We start from the raw sequence: 23318 nt of genomic DNA, 5'->3' as shown, positions 1-23318 counted from the left end.
TTAATGAGTTCCTAACAACTCATCCAAATCATTCATCCACTCCTCTGAAGTCCTGTTTTTCAGCAAAGAGTCTATCAGATCTGTGTCACCAGTTAAGTTCTGAAGTCCATTATTGCCCGACTGGCCGCTGTAGGCAAAAGGCAGCTCTTGACTGGTTGTCCTCACAGAGTACCCTTGACTACAGTGCAGATTACCTCTGTTGGGCATTTGCTGATTTGGATTCTGGTTGAAAGCATTCAGATCTGGAACAGTCTGGTTCATGCCAGGCAAGACTTGCTGTGAGGGTACCTGCTGTTGCGTAGGTGGGTTTGTCCGCTGCTGCGCACCTAAAGATGACGACAACATCTGCCCAGAGACGGCAGCATTCATAGAGGTCATCGGTCTGCTGGTGCTTAGGCTTACCTGAGGCATTCCTTGGGCAAACTGTTGGTTGGCCATCTTTAGATGAGTTTGCTGCATGTGGAAAGAGGAGCTGGCAGTAAATGGTCCTAAGCCACTGTTTGCTTGTGTCTGGTTGTTAATATTAGGGATACCTTGGTGTTGCCAAGATGGATTTTGAGCCCCCATAGCAGCTGGTACTCTTGCCATCTGTGGCTTAGATAAGGTTGGATTCAGTGCACCTTTATTGTGCTGCTGAGAAATACTTGAGTTTGCTAAGGTATTCTGCCCATACCCAGCAGGAACAGCAGCACCCTGGCCCAAGCTGCCTTGTCTCTGCATCGGTGGCTGTCCATTGGCACTTTGCGTTGCGTGCTGGGGAACCATCTGTGTCATACCAGACGCCAAGTTGTATAATCCCCCTCGCTGAATGTTTTGCATATTGGTATACTGAGTCACCCCCCGATCCTGCTGACTGGAGCCCGACTGGAGTGGAGGAACAGAACTGTGTCCAGGTCCCATCGGAATCATGTTCTGGGTCTGAGGAAACATCCGTGGACTACTGGAGCTGGACTGTCCTAAATTACTGACCCCAGGCATGGCTGAAGATGACCCTGAAATACAAAGAAATATTTTGTGCATTAAATACCTACCTCGGTTCAACCAGAGCCAAGCTAGGTTTGTAGACGCTATAATCCAGAGCAGAGGTGCAGCTGCATTTGTATAAACCAACCTATGCAACCAACACGCAGACAGCAGTACTTTAATTAAAGGGTGTCAATTGTTGCTCCAGTTAGCACCTCCACCTTGATCTCGAACACAGATATGCCAATGTCCTAAGAAATCTGAATACCACTTCTAAGAGTTCAGCATCATCAATTTTTAAAAAATTAGACTTTAAAAGCAAGAGTCCGATACTTCTTTGTGAACAAAGGTATACACACATACTTTGAAGTGCATGCACAATTTGCTAGGCTGTTAACAAATACCACTTCCTGCACACAAACATTGTCAGTTATTCTGTGCATACACTGTGTATCTCTTATTGTACAACCGGAGGGCTTCCAGTCCTGCATTTTCCCAATTTCAGAAATTTCTTCTATTTTATATAACTTTCAGACATTTTTGGTCAAGTATCTTTTGGATTTCCGCAATGAAATATTCGCTATGTTAACAGGCAAGCGATGTTAACAAGCAATGATAACCAAGCAAGATGATTTGCAAAAACAAGTCTTCTCAGCAAACTAAAAAAAGTCCTTTGGTTCTTGTAAATTCTGAGTAAAAAAAGTTTCTTCCTGTAGAAGAAACAGCCCCCTACTTTGAGGAAAAAAACAACAAAAAAGAAAAGCATTGTGAAGTGTAATGCATATAATCCCCCCCGACTTCTTACGGTTGGCCAAGGGAAACCTACCTACACTACCACTTTCTCTATTTCCAAACCAAGAAGAAAGCTGCAGATCTTTTTCATATTTTAAGATAGCTGAGGAATATTGGCTCTCCATTATTAATAATTCAATTTTTACTCTAATATGCAAATACATTCAAATATAATTCAAATTATACTGAATTAATTATCAACAAAGCACACCATAAAACCACCAATGTTACGAGGGCACGGATGCATGGGGGAAGAGTCTTCCTGGAACACTACAGTGAAGAGGTAGTACACATACCAGGATTAAGATGCAAAAAATAGTTACAATCATCATATCAAGGAAAAAATTGTTTTAATAATACTGTTGCTCATTATAGCAAAACAGACTCTATTTCTAACAGGTGTACTACAGTATTTCTGTAGAAAAGTGGCAGAAGAAAAAAATATGTTTCAGTGCAATATTTGAAGGATGCTACTGATCACTGTGTTAACACACAATCCTTTTGTATTGGTATCAAGTTTTTCCAGTTAAGTAACAAAACCCAGTCACAGCTCTACTAGACACCGCATAGTCACAAACACTGTCAGAATGAGGGTATCACATTTCTATTTGCATCTTTTCCCTTCAGTATTTACTCCCGTGGGAACATAGAGAGTAAGGAAACAAAATGAAGGGAATAAGCACTTTTTTTTACTCTAGGTTCATGAAAAAAGACAAGTGGATTCTTGATGTCCTGTTAAGTAAGGATTTTTCAGGTAAGGAGATGAGTTTTTACTGTTCTCTAGTTCTTCCACATTCATTAAGCTATTCCAGCTTAACGGTAACAACATCTTTTATTTATCAGCATTAATACACTGAAGACATACCAAGCTGCTTCTCCTACAAAAAACAACATGTAGGACACTAACATGTAATGAAGAGAATTAAAATTGGATTCCCTTCTAAAGGTAGAGGGATAAGAATATTAGAGAATTTTAAACTCATCCTCGAAGATGAGAGAAATAATACATCACTTATTTTTCTTTAATGAGGGCCTGTGATAGATACAAGCAGTAGTGATGTTAGGCTTCAGAAAAGAACCTGAATGCTAATATCACACAAATATATGAAAGTTAAGGAGAATTTACAACCTGTAAAGGGAAATGGCAGTATAAAAAGGCCTTTAGAACAATGAAGATACTTAAGAATTTTACCCATTTCCAAAGCAATATTACGAATCAGAAGCTTAAGTTGTCCCAGATATCTGGGACAGGGGAAGCTGTTAATTTGCAACTGAATCAGAGTATAGGTCTAAAAGTTTTAAGGCACAGTGACGTGGGAAGATGTTGTAATAAATTAATTAAAAGCTATCCAATCCAGGAAATTTGAAGACACCTTGTTTTTTACTCCTGGTATTTTTTTCTGCCATTATTTCAATTGCCATGTTTACTTACCTGTGAACTGTCCAACCTGTTGCTGGTATGGATTCTGTGGTTGATCCTGATATTGGGGAGGTGGTCGAGTCAGATGCCGCTGCAGCTGTTGCTCTTGCTGCTGCCGCTGTTTCTCCTAGGAAAGGTCCAATGCAAGACAATTAGAAAACAAGCCAAGCTTTTTCCAGAGGTGTCTATCTTGGATAAAAACAAGCTATCTGCATACTTTTATGCAGAGCTGGTAATTAAAGGGGCTTCTGCAGCCTTAAGGTCACTTCAGACCTTTGTTCTCAAGGTTCAAACACAGTCAAATTAATCCGTTGAATGACAAGACTAGAAACTTGGAGACAACAGGACAACAGCATGCATTACAGGAGTTACTGCAATGCATGCCTGAAGCCTTTAAAACATTGAAAATCTGAGATGTTAGTCTTTTAATCAGTAACATAATCAACAGGCATTTTTAGCAATACTGTAAAGACACTAACAGGTACAAAAAAGCAAAAGTGAGTGTGTATTAAAAAAATTCACACATATTTTTTGCTCTTTATCCCCAGATCAATTTATTTTAGACCTCTGTTTAAAAATTAAATAAAAGTACAAGTCATAAATATCAACAATGTTACACAGAAAAGTAAAAACTGAACATGTAAATATTTTCTAGCCCTTGTTTTCAAAAATGAAAAAAATAGACACAAACCCAAATTTTTACATACCACAGGTTTTCCTAGAAGATTATGGAAAACTACAGAACTAAGTTTATAACAGAAGCTTTGTAAGTTTTGTATTCATTGTTCGAAACCATTTTCTTAACAATGCACCAATCAACTGAAACAAACCCTACCAATGATTCAAAATAACCTTGCCTCTTTAAAAGCACATTAAACCCATATCTACTTTAAGATAAAACCATCTGAAAAATAAAACAAGCAAATTTTTTATTAGGAAACTTTTGGGGAAAATGAAATTTAAAGCCCTGAGGGGAATGTTGAGAGCTTATGTACATGCAGTAACAGTACACACAGAGATCCTGACAATATAAACAGCCAACAGGCTGCTTTTACAATATGAAACATATCAGGATAGCATTTCTGGCTCTTCTTCCACAGGTATCTTCAACCAGACTGAAATTCTGAGATAACTCAGTAGTGACACAATGCACAACTACCTACTTATCTGAAGTTGCACAGGGCACAGAAGGGGGCAGAAATTCCCTTCCAAGAGTACTGGGGTAAAGACACAAGCAATAAGCCTTTAAAGAAGAGACTAGTGCAATGTAGCAAATAGGCAGATACCCATTACTAACATCCTTTTAAAATGTCTACAATAAGAAGCTGTTAAGACATGCAGAGGAATGAAGAGGGCAGGCTGCTTGACAGAAAGGACCTGCTGCTTGCAGGACCAGTTAAACCTGAAAGAGGCTGACCACAGAAGCCAAGAAGAGATGCCATAGTTCTGACAGAAACCAAGAGCTGCAGAGCCTGACTCAGGAAAAAAAAAAAAAATCCAAGGGAAAAAAAAAAAAAAAAGATGCAGAATACCAAATGCAAAGACAGCTTTAGAGTGGCACAGGATGGCACTGAAGCTACCTGAAACTGTAATTCTCCTGCAAAATAGAGATCAAATGATTCAGAAATATTTTTGTAATACTACATCCAGTATGACGTGTATCCAAAGAAATAAAAAACAAATTAGAACGCCAACAAGATCTAGCTTGACTGGGCAGCACAAGGCCAAGAAATGTGGCAAATGCAGTATCTAAGTCTGTTCAGCTCCAAAGCAAAGCTGCTCTTTATTTGGGATCAGAGTCCCAGTATCACTACACAAACATGCAAGCTGTAGAAGTTAGTCGTAGCTACCATAACTAGGACAGGAATAAAATACTTTCGTAACACTGACATTCACTACAGCAACATGTGCTGGCTAAGCAGAAGCAAATAGGTAGGGAAAAACCCCAGTATTTCAACACTGTGCTTGAGATATGCTACTTATCACTGTGTTAATATACCACCCCACTGTTCAGTGAGGTCTGACACCTCAGAGAGGTCCAGTACTTCGCTAAGGAGACAGTGGTGCAAAAGTACAAGCAGGATGCCAACACCCCATATTTCCTTTCTCCCCACCTTTCAAAGAGTACCTGTTTGCTAATATTTTGGGAGATTAATAATTAGTAATTTTTGACATTTGATATTAACATACAAGTCATCAAAAACAATTATTTACTAGAAAGTATTATATTTATTTATGTAAGTTTATAGATCACAGAACTCATACAGAAAATATCATTTTATCGATGATTTGGGCATTCTTTGTCCTTCATTTTTTGATAGTGTATTTCCACCATGATATTCCCTTAGCCCAAATTGTATTTTTACCCAAATATCAAAAATGTATCTTTACGAACATGCATAAAATTTTCTTTAAAACACTGCCAACCACATTCTTATGTTTTATCTACACTGGGTCAAGAACTGAAGGGGCTTTTCCGTCACCTCAATCTAGTCCTCAATTTTAAGGGAAGTTTCCAGGTGATCAAAAAAGCCGCTAGCTAGGACTTGGCACAGCCACAGCTCCACAGTACTGCAGATTCTACTACACCCTTCCCCTTAGAATAGGCTTTCACATATTTTCAGTTCGGAGGAGACTGTATCATTTCCTTCTTTCTTAAAAAAAGCTTCTGATGGACAGTTGCTGCAATAGAAGTTTTTTAATTTTTTTAATTCTCAGGGATAGATGCAGTTCACATTTTTTCCATTAAACCACTGGCTCTTTTTTTTTTTTCCCCATTATCCCAAAAGACAACAGTTTCCATGGCTCTTCCCTCCCCCTGTTATCTTCAAAGACAGAACTTTTCAGCAGTACAGATTACACTTTTTACAGAAGTTCTGAATACCAGGTTCTCCCTGGGTCTCAAACCTTCTTTGAAAATTCATCTTCCCCTTCCTCCACACCAGATATTGGTAATATCTCTGTATGTACAGTACCAGTGCCTGGAACATGCCTGCATAGACTTCTAAAAATGCAGAAAAGCACTGACGACAGGAAAAAGGTCCTTTGGGCTGATTCCCGGCTGGAAGACTTGCAAAAGGTTTAAAGCTTAGAAAGGTTCACAGGAGGAGCACATTTCCCTGAGAGAGGCTAAAGCAGCTTTCTGCAGTCTGATGGACAGCAGAGTTAAATTCTTTTGGCAGTGTAAGATGCAAGTTGGATGCAGATGTCTATTTTCCCCAAATAAACAAGTGAAAAATGTTTTAAAAATTGAGACATAACTGCTGTGGATCTCACAAGGAAGAAAGGCAGAAGGCACAATGAGATTACAGAGTCCCTTGCCCATTGCTTCCATTTTTAAAGCTCTACAGAACACATCAACAGTATCCCAACCTTATCTTTCATTTTTGCTCTGATTCCATTTGCCTTTCTTCTTTCACAAAGAATTACAGCATCGCTGGTATGATACATGGTCTCCACGTAGGTATTCTCTTGCATTTTCACACTACTCAATTCTACCTATTTTATTCTTCTCATTCACCACAGTGCCTTATAACAACAGAAAAAAGTAAGTCTCAGCAATCAAGTGCTATGTGTTTGGGTTACTATAAAACCGCAATTAGACTTATGATACCAAAGCGCCTTGTAGTCTACATGCCCTATTTTGTAATGTGATAACTGTTTGACAGAATCTCAAATGCTGTTTCATCCACCAAAGCAAATCAGCGCAAAGAAAAAAAGACTGCTGGCCCCTCTCACCTGCTCAGCCAGAAGATGTTGCTGTCTCTGCTCCATTAGGAATTGCTGCTTCTGTTGCTCCATAAGCAAGTGCTTTTGTTGCTGCTCTCTCTGCTTCTGCTGGTCCATCAGCATTTGGTGTTGCTTCATCACTGCTGCTTGCTGCTGATTGCTGAGATAAGGTGGGTTGCTGTGGTTACTTGCCATGGAGACATTGGGAGCCTGGGCACCCACACCAGGGCCCGGGACAGAAACGGGAACGCGAGTAACATTAGGAGAAGGATTTTGATCCTGCAGAACACAGAAAGTGGCATGAGTTACAGAAAGAGGTTAGCCCTCCAGAATTTACAAACTGTATGTAGTTACACAGATAAGGAAAGGCACTTTCATGGTGATGACCGTGATTTGTACTATTTTTACCATTTTACAGGATAAAGAAGGGACATTTTATAAACAAAGTCTACACAGGGAGGGGAATCATAACACATCTCAGAAAAACAGAAACTGACTATTATTGCTTATTTGTACATTTACACTATTTAATAAAAATTAGATCAGTTCTTTGTATTTTGCCATCTTTATGCACGAGCTTCTTCACTTGTGAACCTTCTAACAGAAAAGGCGAAGTGTGATACTGTTTCCAGTTCAGCTAACTAAAGACAGACAAAACCCCATTTGTAAAGTGCCAGACACAGAAGTGACAGTTCGGAGGTAAGGTCAGAAGCTTCACAAGATTCAGGAATAGAGGCTTTAGCTTCAGTCTCAAAGTACTTCCAAAGCCCAGCTCAAACAGGTGACTACAGCCCTGTGTGCTTCTGCTCAGCCAGAGGAACAGCTACCAATTACAAACAGCAATTCAAACACACCAGCTTCAGTTAACTTTGGTAGCAGCTTTTCAGCCACTATGTTTTAAATTTTCATTTTACAAAACATTTATTTAAATCCTGCCTCTTCTGCCAACATTTAATTCAGGAAGGGTTTATGCCTCCCCTTCTGAAGTTGCTTTTTTTAGTATCAGAGTATTTACTATTTGCAGGTGAAGGGGAGGAAGGTTATCACTGATCAAAATGAGTCTTAATGTATTTTCCCAGCAATCCAACCATCACCATATTCCACAAAGAAACAGACTACTACAGATAAGCCTGTTATTACAAATTTTTCTTAAGTCTGCTTTTTTTGGAGATTGGAACTTGGGATAAGCAAAAATAACATGGAACGGTTATCTTTCAAGATCTGATACTGTCCTCTTCGTAGCGGCAAATCCATTTGAAATTGGACAATTTTTACCATTCTTAAGCACAGTTCAGCCTCATCTCTAATTACGCAAACAAATACTACTTTCAAGGTTAGAATTCAGCTAATGGGTTCGGCTGTTGGTTCTCACTCTCTGCAGATTCATAAGAAATCACGAGCCAAATACAGATAATGCTGTGCTAAGTTGTTCTATGTGCAAGCTTTTGAGAAATTCTCCAGAAGCATTCATCAATATTTCTGTTAATTCAGTGCAAGCGTGACAGTGTAGATGCAAGGTCACCCTCATGTTTTCCAGTGTGGGAGAGATGCGACATACACAATCATCTCTACCCTTCTTCTTCCATCAAAATATTGTTAAGATTGTTACTTCTGATAGCTTTTAAAGAGATTTTTTTTTTTGTGCCTTATGAAGCACACATTGATCTCAGATTTTTATTTGTATATCAGTGTGGTCTTTATCACAGACTAATCAGATCTTTTTCACTGTTTTTTAGTTTTCTTGAGGGAACATATTACTAGAGTTGGATCTCCAACGGCTTTTGCTAGAGGAGCTGTAATCCTTATAACAAAGACCTTTTTTCTCAACAAGCCCTCTAGTATGTGCATTGCAGGCGCACATTACAGAATCAACGCGTCTATACCTCCCATCCACTACATAAATTTTAACCTGCAGCATACCTGTAGTATCAGTTATATCTAAGGCAAAGAAGCACCATCTGGAATTTTCCTTTACAGGAAAACCTGAAGCATATTGCTTCAAGCAGACAAATATTACTATTACTCATTCTCAAAGATGTATCTCTCTCCTATCCCATGCTTCCCCAATCCCCAGAGACTTAACCAATAAAAAATTCTTAGATTTGAAAAGCCTCAAGGAACACCCAAGAAATCAGGAATGCAGCCCCCACTTCCATCTCTCTTCAAAAAAGAAGCAACTGAAGGCATGTCTTTTTATAGTAAGCCAACTCTGACCCAAGTAGGGACTAAAAAGAAGGTAAAGAAATCAAAGCTTCTTTGAGAACACTGTTTAACCCTACAGTTTTACGTGAGTTATTTTAGGCAAAAGTTTACAAAGCATCTATTTATCTTTGTAAGTAGAAGCCTCTATGAAGCGTGACATAATTTGTTGCCCACAAAGTATATTAAGCTGGAAATCACACATTACCACATGACCTAGAACCAAGTATTAAAAACTGTCCCCAGTGGAAAACAGAGTTCTTGATTCTTGTCTCAGCTTATTGCACATTATCATTTTCTTCTTTAAAATCATGGGGCAACTATTTTGAAACAATACCAAGTAATTTGTACTGTAGCCTTACCTATGCAACACCCTCTTGCAAAACCTTAAATATGCTACTAAACAAAGGTAACAAAACCCAGAACATTCACCTGACTGTGCGGTAGTCGGTAGGCAATGTTTCCAGACTTGGGTTTCAACAGGATCATCCCATTTTGGTCATCGCTTACATGAGACAGTGGTGGCTGCTGGCGCTGCTGTATGTATGCCAACATGGGAGTCTTGTTCTGCCCAGGTACCGTAACCCCCTGTTCACATTCTGCTTTGTAATGTGAAAGAGGTTTGGTGTTCCCATAGTCTAGCATAGAGCCTTGACTATTCACAGGGTTCTGGTTCAAGCTGTTTTGCTGATGACCCAAAATGTTCACATGGTAATTGCCTCCAGCTCTCGGTGAGCTTTTATTTCCCATATTAGGCATCATAAGTTTCTGATTGTTGAAGTCTGGCTGATAAACTGATGGGCTGGTGGGATTTTCCATGGTATATGGGACAGCCAGTGGACTATGAGAAGGCCCAGACTGTTGCCATGTAGACATCTGATTCGTTTGGTGGACTTGTGAAGCTTGTTGCTGGTTCTGCAACATCTGGTCTCTCTTCTGCTTGGCAGCAATCTGCTGAAGTTGATGAGCAGAAGACATTTCTTTGGCACTTCCTGTGCCCTTCCCAGGTAACAACACATTAGGGAGAGGCCTCTGGACGTTCTGAGAGTGGTTTGATGCCTGCATCATGGGCTGATTAGGATTTTCAGTCATTGACTGACTGGAAGGCTGAAACATAGCCTGAGAACTACCAACCGCTGGAGAAGCGGCACTTACAGGTACAGAAGCAGCACCAATAAATGCTGGACCTGATGAAGTGGATCTAACCTGAGGAGATCCCATCTGTTCCTGTTCAAAGGGTGCTGGGGAAAACTCAGTCTTTATGTTAATATCTTGTGGCAATGGAGTCTGTGCAGCTGAATTTGAAGAATCTGCATCTTTTTTCTCTTCAAAGTCTTCATTAAAGAGATCCTTCATGTCTTCATCAGGCACTGATCTATTAAGCTCCTCAATAAGTTCCTTCCATTCCTGCTCATTAAGATTAAGATCAGGCATCAAGTTATTCTGAGATATAGAACCCCCTGCTCCAGCAATCATACACGGAAGATCATCTACAGGCTCCTGCTTCAGCTCTTTGTTCAAACTCAGAGGAAATGAGTCATCAGCATCACGACCTCCATTCATTTGCAGGCTGGAATCTGGAAGACACTTCTTGGTGATGCCATCTAGCCCCATTGGATGTTTTCCATTAAGCTGTAAGGTATCTCCACTGCCAGATTTCTTGTCAAGATGATGGAGTGGAGACACAGGGGGCATTCCATTGGAAGATCCACTCACTCCACCAAGACCATCATCGCGACGCAGTTTCTTGGACACAGAAAATACATCACCATAGCCATTCTGCTGGTCTCCATTCTGAGGGGAAGCAGCACTATCGAGCTTTCTTTTCACAGTCTCATGAAGCTGCTGAAAAAAAGGAAGGTTTTAGTTACTTAGTTTTATGTTTCATAGATTAGGATTTTTGTTTCTTAACAGAACATCGTCTAGCTCTGAATAAAACATTTTAGGAAAAAGAGGTTAAAAAAGGTTAGTTCTTTGCTTTGATAACATTTGTTTTACAAGGCATCACATGGGATGACATCCTTACTATAATCTCTTAGGGTAAACTTTCAAAAATACGCACTATATCAAACAGCGCCCCCTCCTTCAAACAAAACCAAAAGCTGCCATATACTTCGACAACAACAAAAAGTTGAGAAATGGCTGTGAACTCAAATATATTACGATTTTTCCTATTCAAAATGAAAAAATATTGAAGAATACTAAGATTTACAGTTTAGATGAGAAAAAAAAAGCCTGTATCTTATTTGGGCTATGCACACGTGGTATAATTGTTCTGTAAGACTGCTTTATAAAGCAGTCTCACATTTAAATATTTAGAGAAAAAGAAAACCATTTATCTTGTGATTATGATTTCTGGAGAAGAGCTATGTGTATAAATTTTGAACACAACCACATTTTTGGCACTACAGCAAAACCAGTTTGTCACTAAGCGACCACTGTATCACACTTATGTAAAAAGGAATTCAGCGTTTAGTCAGTTCTATCACAGCAGAGTTATTTCTCTCCTCCTTTCTCCTGAAGTATTTGCCAGCTGCTCCGCTCTGCACTATGACCACTAGAGCCTCAACCAACTCAGCAGTTGGCTTCTCATAGCTAGTGAATGCATGTATTCTTTTTCTTGTAGTGCCACCTAGAAGCAACTAGAGGGTACAGCAACAGTTTTACAAGCAGTTTGAGAGCCTTTGTTCAACTTCTCTTTCCTGGCAGCGTTCTTTCAAATACAAACTTCTTACCAGTGACCTCAAAAACATCTGAAAAAAGAACTCATGCACACATCAAAGATGACTATAAACTTTTCCTTCCCTCAGGTGCATTCTGTAAAAACAGTTGTGCTTTGCTTGTGCTGGAACGCTACACCAACACAGACAAACCTGTAGGGCAGAGACACTGCTCGAACAGACCAGTGTGCTTAAGAGGGAAAGCTCCCATCAGCTCCCCTAACCTGTACAAGATGCCTTTGTACATCTCAGCAGGACACTCTAGGAGAATCCCCACAAAAAACCACCCGTCTGAAGCGTGGTTCACTGAACAACAGTTCTCTCAGATGGCAGAAAAGCAGCTCATTAAACAAACCTCAAGACAAGTATGCTTATTTTAGTATTACTTGCAGTCTCCACAATGCAGTCCAGTAACCCTTGGGGAAACGTGTCTCATCCAAGAACAAACAGGGAAAACCTCAAGATCTCAGCACTCAAGCAAGAGGTTGTATGTACAGCCAGCATAAATTATCAGAAGAATTTTACAGCACTTGCCTGGGCAACAGCATTCTTTGATTTAAGGATGGAAGGACTGGTTCGCAGTTAACTGTTGTAATTTTTTTTGAACAGTCTACAGTAAGCTGATCTTTGGAAAAAAACACTATTTGTTTAATGCTTGCATAGGTAGCAGCAAAATCTTATTTTTAACTGAGGGATAGACTACGGTCTTCTAGATGGTTCATGAAAATAGCAGCAGAGTAGTGGGATCAGCAGAAGACCTAGTAGGATGGTGAGGTGTATGTTTGAAGAGGAAGCTGGAACATGAATTCTTGTAATTTGAACACTAGGTCTACAGCTTGGAGTAGCAGATCTAGAGTGAATTTTGCAAATACCAACTTGAAAGAATAATGGAAATTTACTTTTTTGTAAAAAGGCAAAACAACAGAAAGCAAGGAAGCCTCAACTCAGTCGCAACATTTGGCTTTCAGCAAGCTTCCCGTTGTTTACTTAATACTCCAACTGGGAAAACCGAAGCTCAAGGTGGATGAGTAACTTGCCCAAGGTCATATGATGAGTCAATCGCTCAGAGTTTGGGAATGGATCCTCCTTAATTCTAAACCATTAGGGAAAAACACACTCCCTGAAAACTGACATACAAGTAATAAGCTAGTTTTGTACACTGAACATATTCTTCTCATAGTTGAAGCAAGTTTCTGTATTAAAACAGAATATATGCCCATTGGGGTCACTGCTGTAAATATAATTCATACAGACAACTCGAGGCAATTAGGATCTTAGTAGCATTATAGCTATAATTGCACACAGTTCTTCAAAGGCTGCAAAGCCCACCTGGGTTGCTGGACAAATATTCCAGAAGTTAATCTGTCCTAAGGTCTTTGCTACTGTACTACACCATTTGCAATATATGCAACTAACTAGTCTAAGATTAAATCATCCATGCTTATAAGCTACACTTACTGTAGTCTAGAAAAAGATACAGAACCCTAATATCCATCACAGGCTCTTTCCGTCAATAAAAACACATAGGAGCTTTCCTATCTGAATGGGTTTTAATAGTTATAATGCTCAGATATCTGATTCTTGGTGACATCTTGACTTCAGTTGCTCTAAACAAAGTCATGCTTTCACCTAAAACTATATCCCTTGGTCAAAAAAGGAGATTAAAGAAAAAATAACTTTAATAAATTCACTAATGAAGTAAAATTTGGGGGTGACTGCTTCCAGCCTTGCTTCACCTCAGCTAAATCTAAGATTATTTGAAAGATATCCTACCTGTACACAACAGCCAATAGACACATAGGAAAGAAGAAAATCTGCTTATCTTCTATCCGTATCAGAAAAGATTGAGTCCAGTTCGTAACCAGGACACTTAACTTCTGAGTTTTAGAAGCCATTCACCAACTGCACTTGCATCCTAGTTCACTTTTCACATTTAAGAGAGTCAAAAGAGTACTTGGATACTGTGGCAGTAAGTCTACACTGAGATATATGCTATTGTAGTTAGCTATCTACAATACAGCCAGCTAACCAGCTTAAAACTAATCTAGTAACAGTGCTCCATTTTCTACCTCGTGTCCTCTCTCATGAAAAGACAGTACTATAAAAATTTGTGGGAGGCAAAATTTACAGGTTCCTTCTCCTCTGCCACTAGAAATATATCCTGATACCCTCTACTTACTCATGTTTAATTTTGAGTAACAGAAACTGAAATTCTCACACCAAATACATTCATATAACTACTTTGCAAATAATGCAACTTTCTCTTGTGAAATTCCTTTCTTATATGCATTTCTTACATACTATTCTCAGCTCTTGATTTCCTAACAGAAAAAGAAATATTAAATTCAGTTCTCCCACAATTTGTCTATGTCTATCCAAATAATCTGGTTTTGGGGGAAAAAATAACAAAGAGCATGTGAGATACAAGTCAGACTGCAAGCTATCTACATATCAAGCTGCTCCAACAGAGTTCTCAAGGCAAGAAAAACCTGTTCTCTTCTGCCAAAACTCAAAAAAAAAAAAAACCAAAGAAATACTTGCTACTCACTAAGAAAATTCCTTTAGCTTTAATTTTATTGTCCACTACCATTCTGTAAGGCTCAGTGGCCCTCTGGTATGCTGTCCATGGTTTCCTTAGAATCAATCAATTTTATTTATAACACATGAACCAATCCTTTCCATCGTCACAAGATCGGATACAGAAATGTATTCCCATTTTCTCAGTCTACTCAACTGCCCAACAAAAGATGAACCTCCAAGATCTCTGCTATTTAGCTTTGCCTAAAATCATTACCCCAAAAGCGTTTATCCAAAGTATTTAAACCAATATAGGAACAGTGCAAAGAAAGGGATGTAGCAGGCCTCAGTCCTTTGGCCCCAGACAGGACATGCAGTTTCTCAAAGAGCCACTGAAGGGCTGTAGGCTGCACCTCCTCCACATCACATCATCAGAGCTGCATTTTATTCACATGAGCAAAATAGACAGTCCTCAACATGGTAATAAATACACTTACTTGGCAGAAGCACACATGCAGGTCAGGCCATAACTGTGGATTCCTCACATGAGGAACACAATCTGATAAAAACCAGGTGTCATACATCACAACAAAAGGGGTGTCCAACATAAGCAGCCTCTGACCATACAATTCACAGTCCATACACCCTATACTTGACTAGGGACACAGGACCACAATGCCAGAGATGGATGCATGCCCAGCCAAATGACAAGGCTTCCATCAGAAAACAGACAGCACACAAATTATTTTGATAAGTTCTATCCAATCTCTGTCTTAAACCCACCAGTTTTACCACAATGATGCTCAGCCATATCGCAGTCTTACTGCAAGGGCAAGTTGGCAGGCTTCATAAAAGCTATCCACAAACTACCACAGAAGTCCAACAAGAAACTGGAAAAGCTTTAAAACTTAATCTCCAGCTTTTCTGTTAGCACTAGCAGGGTTCAAAACTTCAGAGTCCAGTGCAGCGCTCTCTCGCTGCCTTGGTGGGAAAGGGGCATGAATCACTGATTTAGTAGCACAAAGTTGTTCTGTTTTGTTAGTGGTTTTTTGTTTTTGTTGTTTGGTTTGTTTTTTTAAAGAGCAAAAGATTATTCCAGGAATCAAAACATCAGTGTGAAACACTCAATACCTGAACCTAGTTTTAGATAATAGTTTGAAAGCAATGACATTTCAATGCATTAGAACTTAACAAGCATGAAAGTTTAGTTCACATTGTTCACCTGAAAGCAAGAAATCTTTCATAATGCAGAATTTTTAAACTAAGGACAGTCAGCTAAACTACTTTTATAAAAATCCAGTATTTGGTTATACTTCGAGTCCTGTAACTCAAAGTAGAATACAGTAAATATATATATATTTAAAAAATAGAAACTGAATGCAAGTTTCATTTTTTCTGAAGAAATACCTAGTGAACATGGCAGAAACAAAACTTTAAAAAAAATCTGGTTCTTATACTGCACCTTTTAGGCTCCATAGAATGTTCTTGTTTAGTTTTTTTAAAGCATCTGTTACAAAGATTAAAATATTCATAGAGAATTCAACAGAGCTTTAATTTTTTGTATTTTATTTGGAATAAGTTTACCATTTCAGTCTCAGAATTAAATTATGTCTACAAGCATTTGTCATGAAATACCAGCAAGAGAAATATAATGCTGGTCATTTTCAAAGAAGAAATACTATATTACTCTAGAAACATAATAAAAATCTAGTTCCAATATGCCTCCTAGCTAGATACCAGCATTCTCACCTAGAAGGGGAAACCAAAACAGAATATATCTGTTTTTCTGCCATGGAAGTGGTAGTACTGCAGCACAGATAAGCTCCCATGAACCAGAGCTTACAGTAGGTCCTCTATAGACACAGATTCTCCTCTCCTGCCTGGCCAAGGACAAGAGCAACAAAGATGACCACCTCTTAAGCTGGAACAACAATGCAAGTATCAGAAATTGTAGTGTATGAATTTTGGATAGAAAAACAACATTTTGACTACACAACATAATAAGAACTCCCCATTTACTGTGCATCTACCCACAGCTTCCAAAGTTGCACCCCCCCGGCAAGGAAAGCATTTTATTACCCAATGTGTTCCTGCATTCCACTGTGTTGTCAGAACCAAACTGCTGGACTAAGTTTGATTTTGACTTTTACTTTAATTCCAGAAGACTTTTGTATTTGGGTGACTGCCTGCTGGAGTGAAGAAGGGCTGTGGATATGCACGTCTATAAATATCCCAAGCCTGCATTAGTCACAAGGGGCAGCTTCTGCTACAGGAATTGTTCTGCTGAATCAAAAAAACTGCTGTGCCTTCAGCTGCAATGCCGGATCCTCCACCTTACTTGAACTTAAACAGCAGCAGCAGATCAGTCACTCCCAGACCCTTACAATTTAGGAAGCATCACTGCATATCTAACTAATCTAGTAAGGGAAATGTTTCAAACATACAACAATACCTCACACAGAATTAAAAGGAGACAAAGAAAAACCTGTCTGAGTTGTTGGGCAACAAACTGTCAGACTTGTCAGCAAAAACAAACAATGGTGGCAAGACTACACTGCACTATAGTTATGTATAAATAATGTGGAAATAATTTGCTATTTTTGTGGTAAAACATAATTTCACACCCCTACACCACAGCTTACACAAAAATAAGGTCTTCTGAATTGTTAGCGGACCAGCCTGAACTTCGTTAGTGGAATGCTGTTAATGCTTGTCAGTACAATCCAGGCAATCTATTCCCTTTAATTTATTACTTTAGGTCTTTTCAGCCAAGAAACATTGCATTGCTCTCCTTATACTTAAGTTTCTTTTTAAATTTTTTACTTGGTGCCTTTGCTTAAATTACCACTTGCCTATTATTAATGTAAAAACTTCTATCACTCCCAAATAAATGCTGATCTGCTCTTCAGCTTTAACACAAAGCATTCCCAAGACAGGCCACCGACTAGACCTTCTCTGCCCATTCCAGAAATACTGTTTGTGGTTTCGCAGCAGTCCTAGACAAAGCAAACCATCTACACAACAACTGCTCTTAGGTGGGAAAACACAGTAAGAAACAGGGAGCAGGTCTCCTTCCAAGAGACCACATCATAAAAGAAGGAGTGGAGATGAAAATCCAGAGCTCTCCTCATTCGCATGTCAAGGAAACACTTTCTGTTCAGCTCAGCAATACATTAAGTTATAGTCTATCAGAGAAATACAAGGAAGCCAACCTTTCTACTGCAGAGAATGTAAACAACATAGTAGAATCAGCTTACTCAAATCAGAACCTGGCAAAGAGGAAAAATTGTGCGAGGGGACAAGCCCTTTCTCTTCGCAACTTCCCTGTTTCTCAAAAAGGTAAGATTAACACAAGGGACAAGACATTATCCAAACACTAAGCATCTTCTGCTTTGAACATAGTCTTAATAATGTCATCTTAAACAACAGATACATAAAGTAAGTTTCAATATTTGAATTTCCCATTAAATAATGGCTTCTAAATTTAAAAAGAATAGGGAGCTAGTATGTTTTTAATCTTTTTCCTCAAATGGTGAGGCCTACATGGTGCACAAATCATCCAAGGTATTTCTGCATCAATACTGTATTCTCTTGGTTTATGCAGTTCAAATTCTAGAACTGCTTAGTAAGAAAACAAAGGATGAATGTGCCCCTTACTTCTGCTTTTAAGCAAGATCCATGCAGCTTCAGGATCTAAAACAGAAAAAAGACTAATGGAAGAGAAAGTATCTTATTTTGGCCACATGAAAAATCAAACAAGACGTGAAGAAGGAAGTGGCGGTGTTATCCTGTTCCCCATGACTATTCTTAATTTGCAAAAGATGCTCTGAAGTACAGCATCTGGGAGTGCACACACTATCCACACTTGTGGCAGTGCAGCTTCACATCCTTCTACTACAAGCCCTCCGATGCTGGATCACAAACCCTTTACATTTACAGGAGTTGCTTTCTCTTTCAAGGATCAAAATAAATGCTTCATTAACTTTCAACACTAAGTACCAGTTTCTAAGGGAAGATTCATATGCAGCTTCATGGAGAACTCTGGATCATAACAGCAGTGATAGCTGATATAATGCATGTTTCGCTGATCTAGCAGCATTCTTTTGAAAGGAATGTGTCCAGGATATTTTAAAACAAGATAACTTTGGTGTTCATCCAAACTTTATTGAAATACTGTAAACCAAACCCATGTCCTTCCCATACAGAGCACATGCTTGGTCTTGGTAACAGCTACATAATGGCTAGAGGTAAAATACCAACCTAGAGAGGTACCTTTTACACCAAAGGAATGAAATTAGCAGCAGAGTTTTGTTGTTGTTGTTTTTTTTCAAAACTTGAATTACTAAGCAAACCAACTTTATACCCTAGTAACGAGGTGATGAATCAGCAGCTGCAATTAAGCTTACAGTCATGTATCCTGGGAAGGAAACAGCAGGCCAGCACGAGGAAGAGTCATTCATACACTAAAACCCTCTTCTGTTGTGTAAATTGGCCACTGGCAGCAGCTTCCTGCACAAGAAGGGCTTCCCCAGATGTGCAGTGCATTTCAGAACCTCACTGCTGTTGAGAGTCCTCATTATAATGGATGCTAATTAGATCAAATCCACATCCAAAGCAATTTAAAAGAAACAACACCAATGAATTAAAGACCTCTTTCTTTTAGAAGATCAATATGAAGACGTGTTGTGGCAGTTTAAGCAACAGGATTTGACATGCTAAAGAGCTCTGTGTGTAACAAAAATACGCATTATTAATGGATAGAGCCCCATAGTCAAAAAGCCTTAGAGCCCAGACAGGAAATAAATAGAAATCCCACCAAATCTTTAGAGAACAAAATATGAGTTAGAGTAATTTTTGTTCTGATACAAGTTTACATTCAAGATCATTCCACTAAACAGCAGCTACACGGAAAGTTTTACAGAATCATTGTTAGGAATGCACAAGGTTTCCTCTCTTCCTCAAAGAATCTTCTTTAACAACCATCTGAAGTGCTCTAACTGTGTCACAAGTATCTTAGTCTTCAGAAAAGTCAGTATGTCCTAGATTCTCATATGTGTATTAGCAAAAATAGAAACGATTCAGCTGAACAACATTTTCAGTTCATCCTGTAAATACTACAAACTGCACACATGCTGCCTAGTACTAGTTAAATTAAAGACAACATAGCTGTACCCTGTGTTTCACTATTTCACATCATGTCTAGTCATACCCAAGTATACAGTAAGCTCTATAGTGATTCCATTTTAAAAAACATTAACTAAATGAAGTCCAAGACAGCAGAGGATCACATCCTCCTTCGCTTCTAACCTGATCAAACACACATACCATCTTAAAAATCTGATTAATCCATACATGTGCTGGCTTTGGCTGGGATAGAGTTAATTTTCTTCACAGTAGCTTGTATGGGGCTATGTTTTGGATTTCTGCTGAAAATACGTTAACCTGGAAATGTCTCAGGTTAATCCAGTATCCCCTTTTAAAAACACTCAGAACAGTACTCTATCATTTTCCTGCAGGCCACCATTTAGAAATACCTGGTTTTCAGAAAGACAGGTATTAAGACAGGCAGCCTTTAAGAGGTTATCCTACTAACCTACATTACTGACACGTTAGTATGCAGCAGTATATTTAAAGGGCTCAGAATAAGTTAAGCAATAGCTATCTTGATATACAAACAGGGCTGCATGAATATATCCTGACAACCAGAAATGCTAGAGAAGCCAGAGAAACATTAAGATTTTGAGCTAAGCCAGTTTTTAATGGGTGGAGTGGGATTCCCGTAGTGTTCACACCCACTAGAGTGAGTGACAAATAAGCAGCTGCCTTTCCACTGAAATTCTTTCCAATATATACCAGAATTAACAGACATATTATTTGTCTTAAAAATTCCCCCTCAGTAATAAGCATATCCTTATCAAGCGACTCCGCTAAACCCTGACAGCCTAATTAAAGACATAAGGAAGCAAACAAAAAATCCAAAGCCACCGCAGTATTAATTCTCCTCTGACAGTTTCTGCAGAGACATTTTAGATGAATTAAGCAGAAACATAATTCACAGAACACTACTCTGAGTGACTGTAACCCATCACAGAAGGCCACCCCCTATTCCCACCTCAATAGGGAGCAGTTTTTATGTACTCTTACAGCACGCAAAGGTGACAATAGAGAAAATAAACCAGCCCTTATCAGCTGCAAAGTTGTAACACAACAAACGCGAGTACTCCACAAAGCAACACCAACCTCAGCCCTCCCACCACAAGCCATCACACCAACCCTGAGAGCTGGTTTTCCTTCCTCCGTCCGGTGCCAGCTCCAGAGAGGTCACGGTGCCAGCCGGGCACAGCCACGCCGACCTCCGGCTCCCTCCACGGCCCCAACCACCCCGGGCCCCGACCGGCCCCTTACCGCGATCAACGTGCTGCTGCGGCCGTGCTGCTCGCCGCTCGCCGCCTCGGCGTCCAGGCCGTTGGCTCCGGTCCTGTCGGCGCTTCCCGCGACGGCGGCGGCCGGCGGAGGGGGCGCGGGCGGCGGCGGCGCCGGGGGCGGCTGCCGGTGCTTGCCGGCCCGCTTGGCCTTGGCCTGCAGGCAGCGCTGGTGCAGGGCGAAGGTTTGCTGGCGCTCCAGCTCCAGGCGCTCCGGGGACACGGCCTGGTAGCGGGACTCGCAGGCGCTGTGGTGCCGCCGGCAGAGCTCGATGCGCCGGCGGAGCCGCTCCATCACCGCGCTGTGCCGCGGCACCACGAACTCCGCCATGGGGCAGGGGGGCAGCACCATGGACCGGAGAGCGAGGGGGGCGGCCGCCGCCGTTCACCGGCTCCTCGCACCGGCCCCCGCCATGGCGGGGGCTCCCCCCGTCGGGCCTTCCCCGCTCCTCCCCCTCCCGCGGGCCTTACCTGGGCTCCCCGCCGGGCTCGCTCCCGCCCCGGCCCGGTGCCCGCTACCGCTCCCCCCGCCCCACTTCCTCCTTCTCCGCCAAGGCCGGTGCCGCTTCGCTCCCCCCCTTTCTCTCAGCGCTGCCCGGCGGCCGCTGCCCACCCCTCCCGGGACCCAGCCGGAGCCCGCTCCGCTCCCCCCCCGGCGCGGCGCGGCCCAGCGGCCGGCGCTCTCAGGCACGGGCCGGCCCGAACCCTCGACTCCCCATTGTTATCCGCGCCGCCGCCATCTTGAAATTGTTTTTCCCCTCAAGAGCCGAGTTGAGAATAAATAGGCGGAGCTTCCTGGGTGGTGGGCTACGTCACATCACGTAGCGTGTCACGAGCCCTGAGGGACATCCCTCCGAGCCAATAGGAAGGCGCGGAAGCGCGAATTAAGCAGCAGAGGCGTGGGCGGGCAGGGCGGCTATCTGGAGGCGGCCTTCGGCGCATTTAAAAGGCACGGGCGGAGAGGGGGCCGGGCGGGGGCGGTGCAGCCATTCATGCGCGCCGGGAGGCGGAGCCAGAGGTGATTGACAGGGAGGGGTGGGCAGCGGCGGCAGCGGGAGCCCCCCGGCCCCGCCCGCAGGAGCCAGGGCCCTGGAGCGGAGCCCGCCCCGGCCCGCCCCACCGGCCGGCAGCAAGGGGCGGCGGGACCGGCCCGCCAGCGCCCGGGGTGGGTTCGGCCCTCAGCCGAGAGCAAACAGGGCTCTGCACTACGGAACCCCTTCTGCGGGAGCTTACCGAGCAGCTGGCTGTGGAGCCGGGGGAAAAAGCAGTCCCGCCGCAGAGAGAAGTACTGGTCGCCTCACCGGGACAGGATACCGTCACCTCTTCTTCAGCGCTTGCTGAAGCTGGCTCCTAGTCCAGACCTGCTCCTTCCACTTTTGAGTCAAGCACAAGTGATGAAGACTGAGGCAGTTTTGCTAATTAGACAAAGAAAGCCAAACAGATTTAAGTTTCTTTATTGATCAGTTTTTACATATTTTTTCCAGTTGAATCTACAGGTACCTTTATGAAATGGAAGCACAGTCCTTGCTCAGCAACACTAAAAAAAACACACCCACCTAAAAACAACCCCAAACCCCTTCTGAGACCATGAGGCAATGGTGGTATTAAGGGGGGAAACACACAGGGATGCAGAGTGGTCCCAAGCCCCCCCCCAACCACAGCCAAAGTGGAGCGCTGCTTTTGAGGAAGAAGTACAGACAGCAAGAGACAACCGCAGAGATGTATGTCTACTAGCAATTAGCAATCCTCAGGCCCTGGAGTCAATCTTAAAACAGACATTGGCAACACATTTCATAGGTCACAGCCTCAAGCTGCAATAATTCACTATTAGCCAGAGCCAGCAAAGCTAGATCACATCCGATCACACAGGTTAGTTGGTTAGCTGCATCTTACCAACTCCCTTTACTGAGCACCAGGGGGGGAGAAAAAAAAACCACCAACACCCCAAACCCACACACACACGCAACCAAACACCCAAAACCATTTTCAGCATTTCTACTGCCTTGTGTTTCAGACCCTGTCTGCACCTACTCCCCCAGGGTTTTTTGATTTACCATCTCAGTCTAACACCCCTCCCCATCCTCAGACACAGCATGTTCAGCTGAGTAGAGCACCCTTTCCAGAAGCTGCCACTCTCGGGTGCACAGACACAAAAGGCCCAAATACACCTTCACGTATTGGCAGAAGTTCCAAACCTAGTTCACAGGTTACAACCAGGTAAAGCTTCAGTACTTCAAAAACACAGCTACTCAGGATAAGCAGATAGTTCATTTTTTCCTCCAAGGCTTTAAGAGTGATTCTGAAGTTAAACTGAGCCACCCAAGTCAGAAAGCAGGATAAAAAGTAACTTTGGAGTTGTCTATCCATTTTGGAAAGTCTTCATTTATTGTAGTGATTATTTAAGAAGCATACACTATGGTATCAAAAAAGCCATAACATGCAGACAGGAGACCTTTTCAGGAGATTTAGCAGAAGCAAATGTAGATTTACAATTAGCTTTAATATAGTACTATTTAAAAGCTGATAGCAGATCTTAAGTTCACTTTTGATGCTTTG

At 41.5% G+C, this 23318-nt stretch overlaps 1 protein-coding gene across 1 annotated transcript; it reads right to left on the bottom strand.

The window, feature by feature from the left end:
- Nucleotides 1–21114, bottom strand: MAML1 (mastermind like transcriptional coactivator 1). The gene is made up of 5 exons (XM_059825360.1): nt 20746–21114; nt 9536–10948; nt 6914–7183; nt 3188–3302; nt 1–992 (listed from the first exon to the last, which is right to left on the bottom strand). The coding sequence occupies exons 1-5, from the start codon at nt 21112–21114 to the stop codon at nt 1–3; spliced, it is 3159 nt and encodes a 1052-aa protein (XP_059681343.1).
- Nucleotides 21115–23318: the final 2204 nt, after the last annotated feature.

The sequence above is a fragment of the Gavia stellata genome, chromosome 16 (genome assembly GCF_030936135.1).
Source record: "Gavia stellata isolate bGavSte3 chromosome 16, bGavSte3.hap2, whole genome shotgun sequence".
Taxonomy (NCBI): Eukaryota; Metazoa; Chordata; class Aves; order Gaviiformes; family Gaviidae; genus Gavia; species Gavia stellata.
The sequence above is the reverse complement of the archived record's forward strand: the minus strand, read 5'-3'. Positions and strand labels throughout refer to the sequence as shown.